This window comes from Doryrhamphus excisus, linkage group LG17 (genome assembly GCF_037039965.1).
Source record: "Doryrhamphus excisus strain RoL-2023G ecotype Guam linkage group LG17, RoL_Dexc_Guam_v1.1, whole genome shotgun sequence".
NCBI lineage: Eukaryota > Metazoa > Chordata > Actinopteri > Syngnathiformes > Syngnathidae > Doryrhamphus > Doryrhamphus excisus.
The window spans coordinates 760465-777974 of NC_136373.1; the positions used below are offsets into that span (position 1 = coordinate 760465).

The 17510-nt window shown below is 40.9% G+C and overlaps 1 protein-coding gene across 2 annotated transcripts in view; it reads right to left on the reverse strand.

Moving 5' to 3' along the window:
• LOC131137268 (low-density lipoprotein receptor-related protein 1-like) overlaps positions 1 to 13275 on the reverse strand; it is a 74798-nt gene extending 61523 nt beyond the window's left edge. The window contains exons 1-2 of one of the 2 annotated variants that reach the window (XM_078797749.1): positions 12877 to 13275; positions 6478 to 6618 (exon numbers count right to left, since the gene is read on the reverse strand). In XM_078797749.1, coding sequence (XP_078653875.1) covers positions 6478 to 6618; positions 12877 to 12955 — 220 coding nt within the window. In that variant the 5' untranslated portion in view covers positions 12956 to 13275. The remainder of the gene's footprint in view (positions 1 to 6477; positions 6619 to 12876) is intronic. The other variant, XM_078797750.1, reaches the window with a different exon arrangement.
• Positions 13276 to 17510: the final 4235 nt, after the last annotated feature.

Genomic DNA, 17510 nt, shown 5'->3' on the forward strand with positions numbered 1-17510 from the left:
TTTGTTTTTGTGTTACTACCCCAACCTTCCATAAGTGGGTCAAAAATGACCCGGTCAGGTTGTTTTCTTGAAATATATTTGTAATGAAAAATTGTTATCATTTCATATTCCAGGTATTCCTCAAAAAACATGTTATTGATATCATGCCATTCACATTTTTAACTTACCTTTTATACATTTTAAGAATTTTTTGTTTTTGTGTTACTACCCCAACCTTCCATAAGTGGGTCAAAAATGACCCGGTCAGGTTGTTTTCTTGAAATATCTTTGTAATGACATTTTTTATCATTTCATATTCCAGGTATTCCTCAAAAAACATGTTTTTGATATAATGGCATTCACATTTTTAACTTACTTTTTATACATTTTAAGATTTTTTTGTTTTTGTGTTACTACCCCAACCTTCCATAAGTGGGCCAAAAATGACCCGGTCAGGTTGTTTTATCTTTGTAATGAAATTTTTTATCAAGTCATATTCCAGGTATTCCTCAAAAAACACGTTTTTGATATCATGCCATTTACATTTTTAACTTTTATACATTTTTAAGACATTTTTGTTTTTGTGTTACTACCCCAACCTTCCATAAGTGGGTCAAAAATGACCCGGTCAGGTTGTTTTCTTGAAATATATTTGTAATGAAAAATTGTTATCATTTCATATTCCAGGTATTCCTCAAAAAACATGTTTTTGATATCATGCCATTCACATTTTTAACTTACCTTTTATATATTTTAAGAATTTATTTTTTGTGTTACTACCCCAACCTTCCATAAGTGGGTCAAAAATGACCCGGTCAGGTTGTTTTCTTGAAATATCTTCATAATGAAATTTTTTATCATTTCATATTCCAGGTATTCCTAAAAAAACATGTTTTTGCTATAATATTGAATTTTTTAACTTACCTTTTATACATTTTAAGAAATTTTTGTTTTTGTGTTACTACCCCAACCTTCCATAAGTGGGTCAAAAATGACCCGGTCAGGTTGTTTTCTTGTAATGAAAAATTGTTATTTCATATTCCAGGTATTCCTCAAAAAACATGTTTTTGATATAATGCCATTCACATTTTTAACTTACCTTTTATACATTTTAAGATTTTTTTGTTTTTGTGTTACTACCCCAACCTTCCATAAGTGGGTCAAAAATGACCCGGTCAGGTTGTTTTCTTGAAATATCTTCATAATGAATTTTTTTATCATTTCATATTCCAGGTATTCCTCAAAAACATGTTTTTGATATCATGCCATTCACATTTTTAACTTACATTTTAAGAAATTTTAGTTTTTGTGTTACTACCCCAACCTTCCATAAGTGGGTCAAAAATGACCTGCATGCATTTTCTATGGAATCCAATAGGAACCTTTGATTCTTATCAACTCCTAAATATAATACTAAATATCATACAAGTGATTATTCCTAACCAAAATGGCAAAATTGGCATAAAAAGGCATTGATTCTAGTATGGGTGATTTTTGAGCCACTTATGGAAGAGTGTAGGGTCCAGTCACTGGTGCATCTAAGGGTTAATGTATTTATCCCAGTGCCAGTTTGGAATATACAGTAGAGTAGATGCGGTCGCTATGCTTTAGCGTCTCCCACACCTCTCAATTTCTCAGGCCCCACTGCAGAGCAAACAGCTTACTTTGGCTGTTTTTCTTCTTCCTCCCCCTCCTGCACCCCGCTCTCGCTCCTTCTCCGTTTCTAACATCTGCTGACCCATTTTGCCAAAACTCTGGGAGCAGCGAAGGCACAGTGGAAGCCGTACGAGGTGCTCTGCGGGTTATGCAGCAGATGCTGCCGGTCGTGGAGGCTTTCAAAGCGCGGCGGCGCCTCAACATGTGGCTGCAACTTGAAACAAAACGTGTACGGTACGTCTGAGAGATGCTATTATATTAGCGGCCCTCCTCCGGTCCCTTTCCTCCCTACTTTCAATAAAGTGCCAACTCGGGGATTTGGACATGAACCACACTACCAGGAATACACCCCACTACCAGGAATACACCCCACCAAGGCCTTTCATTGGCTTATGAGTTTTAAAGACTGAATGATACGATATGATCTGCACTATCCTGGGAACAATCACCTTTAAGTCACCTTTAAGGACGTGATGGCATAATTATGTTACATGTCCAACATACGTTTTCGCGTTAAAGGAAACGGAATCGTGAAATTGGCCGACCAAAACGGAATTTACTGTTTGACACGGAATCTCGTCCATGTTGACATAATGTGAATAACTGTTGTCATCGTGCGAGGGATGGCGTATAATAACGAATAAATCGGGAATAACGTAGCAGGAAGGAATTCAGCTATGCCAGTTTAGCAACTCAAAAAAATTATATTTTCTGGTCTTATTGAACACATCGCTCTTCGGGTCCTGCTAAACAATAAGCTCATTCAAGGTGACCCCCTTGAAAACTAAGCCTAAACAATTGTGCATAACAATGGAGCTTCAGGTGGTGCAGGGTCGTCAAACAGCGCATGGTTACACGCAGACGTTACATGCAGCAATTTCCTATCATGTCACCTGAAGTTATTCCACTTGAATTTTAATAATTAGATTTACCCCCTGTAGGTTCACTTTAAAAAAGGTTCGATTCTTCACTTAAAAACATAAACCGCATCGACAGTATAGTACAACAATTGGAGTAGAATACAAGGAATGGTCATATTTACATGAATATGCACAAGATTAAAAACATCAGTGTTTCGACCTCTGGACCACCCCTCCGCCCCGCAGTTATGCAATGACCTTAAAGTTGGATCCCCTGTTGATCTTTTGTTCTCGGGCATTATGTCTGCCCCCCCCCCCCCTTCGCCTGTCCGCCCCAGACTGACTCCAATAAAGTCTGTCGTCAGCTTAAATGACTATATTACGTGGAATTACGGCCGCTCTGACAGTGCAATCGCTCTTTAGAGTGGCATCCATGCGGCTCTGACACACAACTAGTAGTACTAGAAGTAGTACTAGTAGTGGACTTCCTGTATTAGTTTCTTTTGCAAGTGATTTTCAGTCACTTGTTATCTGAAATGGAGTCCACCCAGACTAACTAACAGACGGGAAGACTCCACCCAGGGGAAGATGATTGCACAAGAGGAAAGCCTGGTGTGGATATGAGGAACAGGAGCAGCCATGACTGTCGGGTCGAGCGTCTGGAGGATTTACACTACACTGTAGAACCTCTTCCCCGGGCGGGACGCCCCTCTCCCCTTTCCCCCATGCACCCCTGCAAATTCAGCGACACGACGATGATTACAGACGATGAACGGATTCATAGCCCAACTTTATTGTAAAAGGCCGCCTCTACAGAAAGAGGATGAAAACCACAAAAAAAAAGGTCTCCATTCTCCTTCTCAGCCTACATGCTAATCTGCTCATTTTCTCCCACACAAAGCTTCTCCCTGGAGGATCATCCCCTCTCCGCATGGCTCTAGGCCTCCATTCCATCTCAACGCCTTCTGCAGCTGTCTCGCCTTTGCCTCGGTCGTCCGTGACCGGCCATCACACAAACGCAACACCACTACAGATAAACCGTGTGTGGGCCACGGCCACCTCAGGCATGACGATGGTGCGGCTATCTTCCCATCAGACCTTGCTTCCAGCACGTCCCCAGGACACCACACCCATTAACGGGAGGGGGGGGGCAGTGTACGTGTTTACCGGCGGCTAAACAACAAGGTTTAATTAAAGGCACTGATTTGTGTGTCCTGATTGCTACATTAAAATATTTCATTCATCAATATTTTATTATGAAGCCATCATCAACAAAAACATGCTAATTAATATCATTTGTACTAGTCACCTTATATAGTCAGCCTTTGGTAAACATTAATGACAACTTCAATGTATGAATAGAGGGGCGTGGCTTCTCATTTGCAAGTGTTAACTCCTTAAAGCCATCACGTTTTTTTTCCTCTTCATGAAAGAAAGTGAAGCCCAGCAGGAGAGAAGAAGAACATTTGCATGATTGAAACCAATTTTGGTGCTCTTTCTGTCATTTTGATGCTAAATCCACAACTAAAACATCCAACAGAGCGTTGGTGGGGGGGGGGGGGGGGGGGCTGTCTGCCTCCAAGAGTTATTTGATGGTGGAGGAGATGGTTCATGGCGGCAAGTCATCCTGGTGGGAAAAGTGCTTACATGCTAGTCAAACATCTGTTCCCAGTCGCCGGCTCCATCACAATGAATGTGGTACGCACAAACATCCTAATTGCATGCAGACATGAAGCTGGTGGTGTTTTTTTAAACGCAGAAACAGTTCCACAGAGCAGAAAAAAAAGGCATTAACCTCTGACACAGCATATTTCATTGTAACATTATCCTAAAAATTAATAAAGGTCAAAAAAAAGAAAAGCGACCATGCATTAACACGTATTATTATATTTTTATATTATGTAATATATTATACATTATTATATTTAACACACATACGTACGAGGTACATTATTTAAAAAAAAATTTAAAAAGACTTAAACTGTATTATGGAAAGCAGGAAGTGAACAAATGTAACAGTTACTGATTGTAAAAGTACCAGATGGAGGGGTAGGATTTAATAAGCTTTGCTTCTTCCTACTCCTTTTGGACATGTGGAACTGGGAACTGATTATGGGATGCACTCAACTGTAATCTGATCCATACCAAAATAAAAAAAAATTAAAAAAAAAATTAAAATAATTAAAAAACTTAAATTATATTAGGAAAGCAGGAAGTGAACAAATGTAACAGTTAGTGATTGTAAAAGTACCAGATGGAGGGGTAGGATTTAATAAGCTTTGCTTCTTCCTACTCCTTTTGGACATGTGGAACTGGGAACTGATTATGGGATGCACTCAATTGGAATCTGATGCATGTTCAAATGAAATAAAACCATTACCATTACCATTACCATTACCATTACTACATTAACATGTACACTGATGATATAAAACTACCCAAACTTCTTTCCTTAGTGCATTGACACACATACTAATGTTAGTTCCGTCTACAACAACAGCGGCGACAACACTTACGATGTCCGCTTACATCGGTAAAAAAGGCTGACGGCAAACGAGCATCTTGGTTGTAAGGAAAAGGAAAGCTCGGTATCCACTCCACTCTACTCGAAAAACAACAAGGGCCTCTATTATTTGGTTTTCTATACAGACTACATGAGGCTACAAAAGGGGACCAAGTCCAGGAAGAAAGCAGACTTCTGCAGCAAAGTGGATACCGTGGAGTGGAACATTACAGCTTCCAGCCAAAAAGAAATGAAAAGAGTTATAGTCCATGTCCGGGGTTGACCTATGAAGCCACAACTTATAAAAGAATACCTTAATTCAAACACCCATGGATGACAAGAACACCTTCTCTTTCATTTGAATTGATCTCTGCAGGAGATAACATCAGGATGACTCAAGCAGGAAGTAGATCAAAACTTATCTCCTACACCGACCACGTTCATAAACTTCAGCCCCGAGGACGCTTGTTAACCACTTCCTGCAACCTAAGGCTGAACGCTGTGAGGGGAAGACGACAAGGTCAAACCCATACATGGACGTCTACAGGAAGGAGGGAGGCACCTTCAGCTATCCTTGAGGTGAGTGAACATTAGCGACGTAGCCGATCAATACGTTCATCATGTCCTCCTTGGTCAGCTTCAGTGACTTCTGACATCACTTCCTCGGGTGATGTCATGTCAAAACCTTGCTCCTGTGTCTTTCATCGCATTGAAGGTCATTAGAGCCCACGTGAACGGTTGGGAAAAACAGGCAATTAGGCGTCCCGGCAAGTGGGATGCTAGGAAGTACGGTACACTTTCCTCCAGCCTGGGTACCAGAGGTGGACATCAAAAGAGCCTCAGGAGACAAAAGCACGCACATATGCCACCGCTGTAGCATTATTGTTAGGTTTATTGCCATGTATATGAAATATGAAATAATTATAATATATATCAATAATTACAGAATATTTTCATGTATAAGTCGCTCTGGAGTATAAGTCGCAGGAACAGCCAACCTATGAAAAAAAGTGGCACTTCTAGTCCGGAAAAATACGGTATGCAACATGTGATTTTATCCTACCACTCCAACGGCGCTCTTAAAAGTCTTCTCACCCACACTAACGGGACCCTTAATGGGCGAGTGTCATCTGCCAGTCTCTACTTGCCAGACCACTGATAAAAGTGCTTGTGGCGTGACAGATAAGTAAGGTGTGGCAAATGCTGACGGTGAACATGCCATAAACGCCCACATAGAACCAAAAAGAACCCCGGAGAGTTTAAAGAGGCAGGACAGACGGGAAGGGTTGGCTGAAGATTGTCATGGAGGTCCAGACAAGAACAGACGCACCCCTGGACATTTCTCTACTCAAAGCTATTGCGTAATAGGTTCTTTTGGTGAGTGTATCATATCAAGCCACGTGTTCTTCCAGGAACATGACGTTCGGTGTTGATGGGACATAAAAAACAATGAGGTACAAACCACTTGTGCGGACTTACAGATGTCTGGTGACTCATCTGACCCGTCTGGACAGTCCTTCTCCCCATCACAGCGCCAGCCTTTGGAGATACAGGTCTCCTGGTCCATGCACACAAACTGCTTAGGACTGCAAGTCTTGGGGTGGTCGTCTGGTTTGGGAGCTGAAAAGGAGAAAAATAAAGTATGACTATCTCTAATTCTAACCATCGCAGCAGAGTATGGATGTTTTTAAGCTTGTTAAAATAATAATAAAAATAAAAGTAAAAAATTTTAATTAAAAAAAATTCAATTATATTAGGAAAGCAGGAAGTGAACAAATGTAACAGTTACTGATTGTAAAAGTACCAGATGGAGGGGTAGGATTTAATAAGCTTTGCTTCTTCCTACTCCTAATCTGATCTATACCAAAAAAATAAATAATAATAAAAAAAATGTTTTTAAAAATTATTTAAAAAAACTAAAAATTATATTAGGAAAGCAGGAAGTGAACAAATGTAACAGTTGATTATAAAAGTACCAGATGGAGGGGTAGGATTTAATAAGCTTTGCTTCTTCCTACTCCTAATCTGATCTATACCAAAAAATAAATAATAATAATAAAAATTAAAAAAAAAATATTAAAAAAAACTAAAATTATATTAGGAAAGCAGGAAGTGAACAAATGTAACAGTTGATTATAAAAGTACCAGATGGAGGGGTAGGATTTAATAAGCTTTGCTTCTTCCTACTCCTTTTGGACATGTGGAACTGGGAACTGATTATGGGATGCACTCAATTGGAATCTGATGCATGTTCAAATGAAATAAAACCATTACCATTACCATTCCCATTACAATAGAGCAACTGGCAAGCTCCAAACGTAACAAGATGAACATCCATATCTGCACGCTTGTATAAGGGATCGTTATGGCCCAAAAAACAATAATAGTAATAAATAAAGCACTCATATTCACCCATATTACACCTACAGTATAGTCATGGGAAAAATATTAGGACACTTCTACTTCTGAAAATCCAGTACATTAGGAAAATGGAGAAATGGAGAAATTTGCGTTGTTTTTTCTGTGCAACTGTACTGCAGTAGTGTCGTGGGAAGGACAGTAGCCAAGGTCTCATTGCGATTCCCTGCAGGGACGTAGCCCCCTCTCACCCTGGATGACTTGCCTCCCGTACGTGCTCGGCAGACAGAGAGCTATTGCGGGGAGGCGTGTACCAAACGGGGGCTGGGATGTGACTTAAATCACAAGCGAGCACAAAGCAGCCGTGACTTTTTTTTTGGCCGTCCCACTAAAGAGGTTTTAGACAGTGGTCTTACTTTCAAGGGACACTCAAGTGTGTTTACATCAGAAACTGCGACGTCTGAGAGGTTTGTTTATATTGACGCACAACATTCCCATTGTACTCACACCTTGGGATCCAAAAACTACACAACTCAAAGCTGTCGATTTGGATTTGAACCAGTTTGCGTCCACACAGCCGCTCCGGGTCCAGCTTCCAGAAGCTATCACCTTGAGTTTTAAAGCGACAGTAACGGGCTGCTTGGTCCCCCAAGTGTGGGCGGAAGATTGTCAATAAAACATTGTGTCTTCTAATTGTTTCATCGCTTCACGCCGCCGCATGAAATTCTCACAGAGAAAGAACCTTAAGTCTAATTACATGTTTGGGGGGGGGTCGCAACTATGGGAAAGGACGGAAAGCCTCAGCAGATCTCTTCTAAAGCCCACAAAAATATGAATAATTAATGCAGCCAACCATGCGCCAAAGCTAATTGCTAAAAAGATGGCAGTTTTTGGAAGGCCCTAATCAAGCTGAAATGTTCGACTATTTGAGCAACCATTTTAGCAACAATAAGAAAGGAAGATGTTCTTTGTTTATTCTGCGGGGACTCACCGATCCCACTGACTGAAGGTCCACACAAGCTCCTGTAAACCACGTGAGTTCCACCCGGATAATACCTTTAACTCAAGCATTTCCTGCGAAGGTTTAAAGGCGACCTGAGTGCCCGGCTGCAAATAAATAAGGATTCAGAAGAGGATTGTTGGAATTAAAACCTTCTTCCTGGGAAATGTGGATGGAAAGGTCATGACCGTAGTTGGGAAAAACGTTGGATAAAGCAGATGTCTACTGTTACGTACCGATGTGATCTTGTCCTTTTGGTCACTAGCCAAAGCCCATGACCGTAGGTAGGGAGGAACGTAGATACTAAACACCTCCACTTGGGGCCTCCACTTATCCCTGACCCGGAGATGGCACGCCATCATTTTTCTTTGTTTTATGGAATATTATTAAATTATTCAGAATGATTCTCGATTTTTCTCATTTTTAATTGTTAATTCAGTCAAATGTAGTTTGCAGCGGTCAATACATTACTACAGTACTTTTATTGTTACAATACATACCTGTGCAGGTTTTTTAGATTTTCCAAAAACTGTAGTTGTACATGCAGTTTGCAGTTTGAACTGACCTCAAATGTAGCAAATCACTGACCAAGCACAAAAGTGACACTTTGCAACACAAACACACATTTCCTCGATTCTGACCAGGTGTAAAAAGTTACTAAGCGCCTGTGCCGTCTGGTCCATTATCGTACTAAACCAAAATGTTGGCTGGGTGGTCCGCTCGGGGCATCAGGTGATGCGTTCACAGGTCGTGATAAATGAATCTAAAGACAGCAGCCACTGCGCTCACAGCCGGCCCGCTTGTTAGGCAAACATCACAGCCCCGTGTTACATTTGAAGAACTCTGTGTGCTACATTCAGGGGCTGCGACTTAAATCAAATGTCTCTCAATAAAATCTATTCATATGTGTCATGAGAATTGTTAGAACGACAGGCATGAAACACGTTTCTGAGCGCTCTCCCACAGAAGGACTAATGTGCATGCCGACACAAAATACTCTCTTATGGAAGACAATCTTTTCCTTTTTCGGCGAGGGGTAAACATTGAAAAGACCAATTAAACCACACCCGGGCAATCGGGAATCAACAAACGCTCTTTCATGTGCAGCCTCTCACACTTGTAATATGCGTGCTACATTGATGCTAATCTACTTTTACCTTCTGGCCAGGAAGTGACTAAGGTATTTTTCTTTTGTTATTGTTGTTTGTTTTGTTTGCTAAATACAAGGATGAAGAGTCTTGAACCAGTCATGATGTGCTATATATATCACTATATTGACACTTACTATGGTACACATTATGGTACGAGGTACATTATTTAAAAAAAAAAAACTGTATTATGGAAAGCAGGAAGTGAACAAATGTAAACAAATATTTTTTAAAAGGGGCTTGTTACTGCATACTGCTCGGAAAGCAAAAAGTACGTCATTAGTTTTGCGTTTCCATTGTGAAAAGCTGTAAAGGATACCGCAATAACTAGCCTACCTGCTGGTATGGAGACCAGCATACCAGTACGAAAACACAACATGTGCTGGTCTATGCTGGTCATGCTGGTCTATGCTGTTTTATTCAGCAGGGTACTGTGGCTAATCATTAACAGGGCTCCAGACTGTGGTCACACAGTTATTCTGCCTCGCTGCCGACAGCTAACTAGCTAGCTAGCTAAGTAGCTTCTAGTCTTCCAAATCCAAATGTGACTTTTTTTTTATTACCACAGCAACATTTTCTCAATGTGGTTAGTTTGGAGCTGGTTTTGATTCCATGGGGTAGCTACAAGCGGCTACCACGTTCATGGGGTACGTACTAACTTACAGTGTCACTTAGCGATCTCGAGTTTGTATATCAGGAAGTCGGCCCGGTGTGATGTCACAAAGGAAACAGTTTTACCACGCCTTTTGAAACAGAGCATTTTTTGAGCCATCCCCAACTTCTTTTAGGGCTCACTTCACAAATACGCAAACCTCATTATTATTTTAAACTTCGGCATCATTAAGACAAGAATACAACATTCTAAATATATTTATAGGTCAGAAAAGTGGGAAATGCATAATAGGTTGCCTTTAAAAACAGACATAAAATGTGGCTAAATTATTATTAAAAAATAAGCCAATTGGTCATTCATTATTTTGTTCCTTATAAATACATTAGTGCTTTTTAACCAAGCTAAATTATTTTTCTGATTACTCGCTTAATTGACACAATTTCAGGAGAACACTCGATTACTAAAATATTTGAGAGCTACAGCCCTACTTATAATATAGATAAAAACTTATTTCTAAACATGATTAAATGTGATTAATTCCAAGATAACTGTGGACAACAATGTATTAATTGCGATTAAGTATTTTAATCGTTTAACAGCCCTAGTTATTTCATATCATGGTGAATGGACAACCTGTCCTCAAGAGTTTTACTACTTGTTGTGGTATTTACTTGCTTGGGTGGTGACTAGGTACTATTGGCCGGTATGATATTTTGATGGTTTGAAAACTTGGTAAAATATCTTATACAGCTAATTATAGCACTACAATATTTTCTTTTGAAATATCTTTATGGAAAAGACAAAAAGTCATATTTAAGCCATATCATATAATATAACTACTGTCTCCTTGTCAGTCACATGTCCATATTTCTCCATATTTCATATATCTCCCAACGAGGCAGCTAATAACGGCTGCCCTAACTATGCCCCAAGTATGGCAACACGGCACACGATGGTGGTTAAACGTGACAAAGTATTTCCACATCGTGGCCACGCTGGACCTTCACGTTCTCTCATATCATAGCAACAGTTAGCGCAGCAACCATGATGAGTTGAGCAGAACCATACTTTCATTCTTTGCGAAAAGACAATTTGACCTCAGGGAATTCCTGCATTACCTGCGACCTTCTTGAAGCTGGCGTTTCTATGAGTTATGAGCAAATGTTATCAGTATCAGGGAAAGGGAAGGCCGGGTCCTGGTATTAAAAGGGTCAGGCAAACAGACTTTGGGCTCCTCAGGCATTCAAAGTCTTTAGCCCCTGACCCACGTTCATACTTTTCACCACATGGATTCTGTCGTGATTAAATGCCACAAGGTTAAAAATCCTAGTAGTATGGATTTGAGACAAAAAGACACAATGATCTACAACGCCGACCAGAGGTGATATGACAAGCCATCAATTAAAGGACATTTCATTAACTTTCTGTAACGTCAGTCGTAAATTGTACCTTTAAAAAGCTAATAAAGCTAAGTTTCGTCGGACGCGGCCGCTTACACTTTAGAGTCCTGTCATATTTTGGCCAGATTTTTGACTTGGAGGAAAGAGGGACAATATTAGAAGCAGCTTTCATAAGCAGCCTGGCTCTACATTTAAGCATAAGAGTATATTACACTCATTACAGTTATATTTTTATTATTTCATAATGTATTATTTAGGGTTAGGGTTATTAAATGTGTACCAGTTGGATCATTGATACGGAAACTAACCCTAACCCTTGTCACTGAGAAACACTGCTTATAGCTTATATAATATTTCCTCCAACACAACATCAACATAAGAGGCAACACCTTCCACAGCAATGGCCGCCACGCTCCCATCATGCATCGGCCACAAGTAAAAGGCACTCAGTTCAACATTTTGACTTTTTGACCTTCCTGTTGCAAATCCCTTCTCATTCATAAAATCCAGCTGTGCCCCCCCCCCTCATGCTTAGTGGTTATCTTTTCAGTGACTCCTCCATAGGTCGGTATGAGACCCCCACTTGTGTGCCCAAGACCTGGGCCTCCCGCCTTGAGGTTTACAGTATTTTGCTTTTCAGATGATCCCTCCCCCTCTGAGCAGTCACATCTAAGTTGGATTAATGGTCTCCCTGTGTCCAGATGTTACATACTGATGGAGGAGGAGGGAGGAGCTCCGGGACTTTTGGAACCTCAGTTATGGCTTTCACCGTGAAACGTGGCTTACGTAATAAAACGTGGGAAATTACATTGGAAATATGCAACATTGTCATATAATCATTGGATTGGTCGGCCATTAATGCCAAGTTATGCGCGGTTCCACGCCTGTCACTGTAAACTGCTGGCAGCTCAACAGGTCCAGCATGCAACGGTGCAGCTCATATCTCATTAGTCCAATTAAAAGGCTTATTTTATTGCCCAATGTGCTGTCAGGGGCAAAATCACAAGGGCAAATAACCACATTGGTGCGTCCTTCGTTGGGAAGCCGTGCAGATATTGATGATGCACAGAAAAATTGGATTCTTACCTGCTGATTTTGTAATCACCCCCCCCCCAAGTCTGATTTGCTTTACAAGGCAGGCCATTGTGTGTGTGTGTGTGTGTGTGTGTGTGTGTTGTAAAACCAAATCTAGGCCAAAATCTTAGACTTGTTTTTGTGCACCTTTGCCAATACTGATGCTGATGAATGATCCTACGGTTCCAATGGGGGTCAATGCTGCTGTGTTGTGGTGTCGGCCGGGCCTAAAGATGCTAGTCGTGTGCACCAAATAAAGTACGGGGGGGCCAACAGGCGTCTTACCTACGGCTTCTGCACCGTCCGGAGAGATGATGACCCCCAGGCTGAGTAGAAATCCCACACAGAGAAAGCCCATCGCCATCTCCGGAGCAATGCCCGACGGCACCGCTGTTAGAAAAGGAAACTTGACTGGATCTCTAACGCCGAAGTCCGAACGAGAGCTTCATCCGAACCCCGGCTCCGATGATCCGGGCGCGTTCGACTGCACCCCTCGGTCCCACACGCCTTTTTTTTTTTTTGGGGTGGGGGTGTGAATGGAGAGCCCGGCGAGGCTAGACGAGGCGCCGCAGCAGCAGCAGCAGCACCGTCATGTAAATATTGGAAATGCTGCTCAGCATTCAAACATCATGCACGGCATGGCTCTCAGACCACGGTGCCGCCGTGCCACCGCCTCCACGGGATCGGACACAAACAAACACGCCGGTTCCGTGATACGTGACAAACTCAAATACAATGAAGGGCAAAAAAAAAAAAATCAAAAATGTCCCCTCAAAGCTGTCTCCTCTAACGTGCAACCGCAAGAGTGGATGGTAGGTTCCAGATCCGAGCACCGTGGACGAGCCCGTGACGTAACGAGCTTGATTCCACCAAAAAAAAAAAAAAAAACGGGATGACCGAGCGGCGGGTGGCGTTTGCGCATGCGCCAACACACCTCCCTTTTCTCTTATTTCATGCGCTTTTTGTCCTCCATGGGGGAGGCAGCGAGGAGGGGGGGCACCATTTGGCCTCATCGTGGATTGTCGATACTGTTTCAAGTGGATGTTTATAAGAAACTACAACATTTTAACCTTTGATTTTATGTTAATGTTCTTTAAAGTGTGGGAGGGGGGGCGTTTTTATCGTTATTTGACACTTTTGCACACTCATTGCCGCACTAATTACAAATTCAAACTGAAGGGGGCTCACTATGGAAGCTCTGCTTTTTATGTCAAATAGCGCCCTCTTGTGGTGAATAATATTATTTTTGTTCTAGCCTGTTTATTAGGTACACTACTTACCAAAACAACTTTGCCATAAATCAATTCTCTACGAACATTATATAATTAAAAAATTTACATAATTTTTTCCAATAAACTGTTTTTTAAAAAATAATAATAATAATTAAAAATTTAAATCAATAATTTAAAAACGTCACTTTATTTTGAAAATTTGGAGCACTTATTTGCAAACCAAACACAATAATAATAACATAAGACGTATTTAAGCACAATGTTGCTTATCAATATCTATCAACAAAAACATAATGTATGTTTGTGAAGTTGAGGTTTGCCTCTTGAGTCATGAATTAATTTGTGACCACAGCCAACCTATAGAGAAATTAAAAACTGCCCATATGGATGGAAAATAATCACTAATAAAAATGCAGTTATTAAATATTTTCAACTTTACTTGCACACATTGTATTCCTATTAGGGATACTACTGCGGCAGTGTGTTTGTGTACTGTAGAAGTTTTCTATTTGAAATGTAAACCTGCAGGGGGCACTGAATACTGATGTTGGCTCACTAGGAACACAATCTTCAAGAAATATGTGATGAATGAGCCAGATGGTTAAAATTTTGCTCATAATTGTTTTATTTTGCAGAATGTATCTTTGGTTGTGACTGATGATTTAATTGTGGCGACCCATTTGACAAAAAACATTCCGCTGGTTTAGAGGGCGAACATGTTGTTTCGGCTCTTTTTGCTGCTGTTCAAACAGAACACAAATCACGAGGGAGAATGTAAAGTATGTGGAGAATCCGTGGAGGCAAAAGTGTGCGATATTTGTAGAATCCCACAATACTTCCATCGCACAACACAAGGAGCGCCGTGGCCATATGGCGTTCCGAGCGATTATAATGCTAGGTTTAAGGGTCACCGAAGGTCACGGCATTTTGTTGACAAAGTTGTCGCGCCTATATGTCAACACGGTGAGTCAACAATCGGCGGTGTCACCTCAATCTGAGAGTTCCCCCTTTTGTCACGTGGAGGCCGACGCCAGCATGCTGTGCGCTTGAAAGACGGCCAGCATAAACACTCCCAGACCACATGTTCTCCCAGGGCAGAGGGGCCGGCCTCCCTTCAGCCACATCTGCACACAATCCCTCAGCCTTGATCCAGCCAGAAAGGGGGGGAGGAGAGCGGAGGGAAGCGTTCCCAGACAGGAAGAACCAGCTTCTTCTTTTGTAACTCGCGTCAATGATGAAAGAGATGACATCTGGCCCAGAATATATCATTCCAATCCAGCATCTCTGACCGCCATCTTTTATTGTTGGACGTATCGCATCGGTCTGCTGATTGTCTCCAGCCTCCAGTTATTGGATTGCAGTATAAATCAAGCTCTTGACTCCCGGCCATAATCTGCATCTGGAGCTGCACCGCATGCAGTTGTTGGTGTGATTCCTCAACAGATACTCTGACATGCTCATTCTTTGAAAAAAAAAAAAGAATCAATCTGTGTCACATTATACCCAAATGTAATTATATATTGACTACCGCAACCCGCCTCACATACCCCCCCCCTCCCGCCCTTCAGTGTGCTAGTAAAATGTGGTCGGCTGCGTGTTTTCAGAGCGAGATAATTACTGAGCCAGCTCCGCTGACAACACCTGAGGAATGCCGAGCATGCAACAGCAGCAGCAGGCTTGCTCCCCCAATGCCCCCCCCCCTTCCATGTGACCCTCCCCCATACCCGAGTCCCTGACGATGGTTCCCCATGCATCCAGCAGCAAAGTTAGCTAAATAGCACATTGCCCAATACTGTAAAGTAAAGTAGCCAATGTAGAACCCAGATCACAAATACTTCAACTTGCTGATGTAGTTCATCTTCAAACAGCTAAAATAATGCATAAGGCTAAAAACAACCCATTAGCTAAAAATGTCATCCAATACTTCTCTACAAGAGAGGAGAAATAGGATCTCAGGGAAGAACTAAATTTGAAACAAAAATTAACATTTGTTTAAAATAAAAAACAATAATAATAAAAATCAATAACATTAAAATTTATAAAATTAAAATTTATAAAATTAAAAAATATTTAAAAAAAATTAAAACATTTGTTTTTAAATTTAAAAACATAAAAACAATTTTTTACATATTTTTTAACAAATAAAAAAAATTTAAAAAAATAAAAAACACTTAAAACTATATTAGGAAAGTTGACAAAAATAAAATAAATAAATAAACATTTAAAAAATTAACTTAAACTATATTCGGAAAGCAGGAAGTGAACAAATGTAACAGTTACTGATTGTAAAAGTACCAGATGGAGGGGTAGGATTTAATAAACTTTGCTTTTTCCAACTCCTTTTGGATATGTGGAACTGGGAACTGATTATGGGATGCACTCAATTGTAATCTGAAATAAATAAAGCCATTACCATTACCATTACCATACTGAATGGAAGCTGCTATGCTAGGTCAACTGCAGTGAAAGAGTCTTCCAGCAGGCCCCACTGTTACTAGCATATCTACGGGATGTGTGCGTTGGCCGGCTCAGGCATTCTTCAGACGGTACCCCCCTCCCCAAACTGTCCTTGAGCTGCCGTGGAGCTCGTAGCCCATCTGGCTAAATGCTTACATGAAAACGTACCGTGGCATAGATTGAAACCGAGCGAGGGGGGTAGTGAACGAGTTTGAGTGACCTCATTGCGGTTGGCAAATGCCGCTGTCAAAAAAGTGTCAATATTCGTCTGTGGAGAATAATTGCCCTGCAGAAGAATATTGTTTTTATGCAAATGCGTTGCATCAGGTTTTGACATTGAGCATGTGCGCCGGAGATGCCGTCGCAGAGGACGACCGAGACAGAGAAGGAGAGAGATTATCAATTCTGCTGAGCCTTGCCTGTCTTTCCGACTAGACTGGCATGATGAAATGTGGATGAAATTCCCCGTGCGTGTACATGAACAGGACTCTCCTCGTACTTGTCCACGCACGGCTAAGGTTGGGAGTAGATGCATTATGCAAATGTCACGGCTAAAAGGAAGCCGCTGGATGGCTGAATGAACACTTGCATATGTTTATTCACTTCAGGGCTTATCAGTCATGGTACACGAGACAAGGCCAAAGGGTCACGGGTGTTAGTTGCCAAGCAACTTATGCTCACACAAACAGTGATTTCAGCTGTTCGAAATCATTTTTTGAGTGACAGCTGTCAGTGTTGACCACAAAAAATCACTTGAATTCAAAATTATTTTGAATGTAAATGCTGTCTTTTTGTATATTTTTTTGTATAATTTGAAGTCATTATTGCGCTAACAATTCCCTAGTTACTTTTTTTGGCTGGAAAAAAACCCCTAATCTCAAGCCAGTTGCATACAGTCCATTTAATTCCGATGGCATGCATGATGAGAAATGATAAGGTCAGGGTAATTCCCAACATACAAGGACAGCGCTGAATTAATGGCGCTATATCATCCTCGTATAACTTCACTCGAACGCAATTACTACTACTACGGTAGTGGTGTCAAGGATGATTTTAGATTAAAAAATATTTACAAGGAGGAGGGTTATACTCTGTGGTTATACATTATGTGTGGTTTTACTATTTACTATTTTTAATATTTTTCATTTCAAGTTCCTCAGTATCATTCCCTGTTCACTATCCAAGGTTTATTCATGTTTTTTATGTACAAATAGTAATATGTGCTTCATA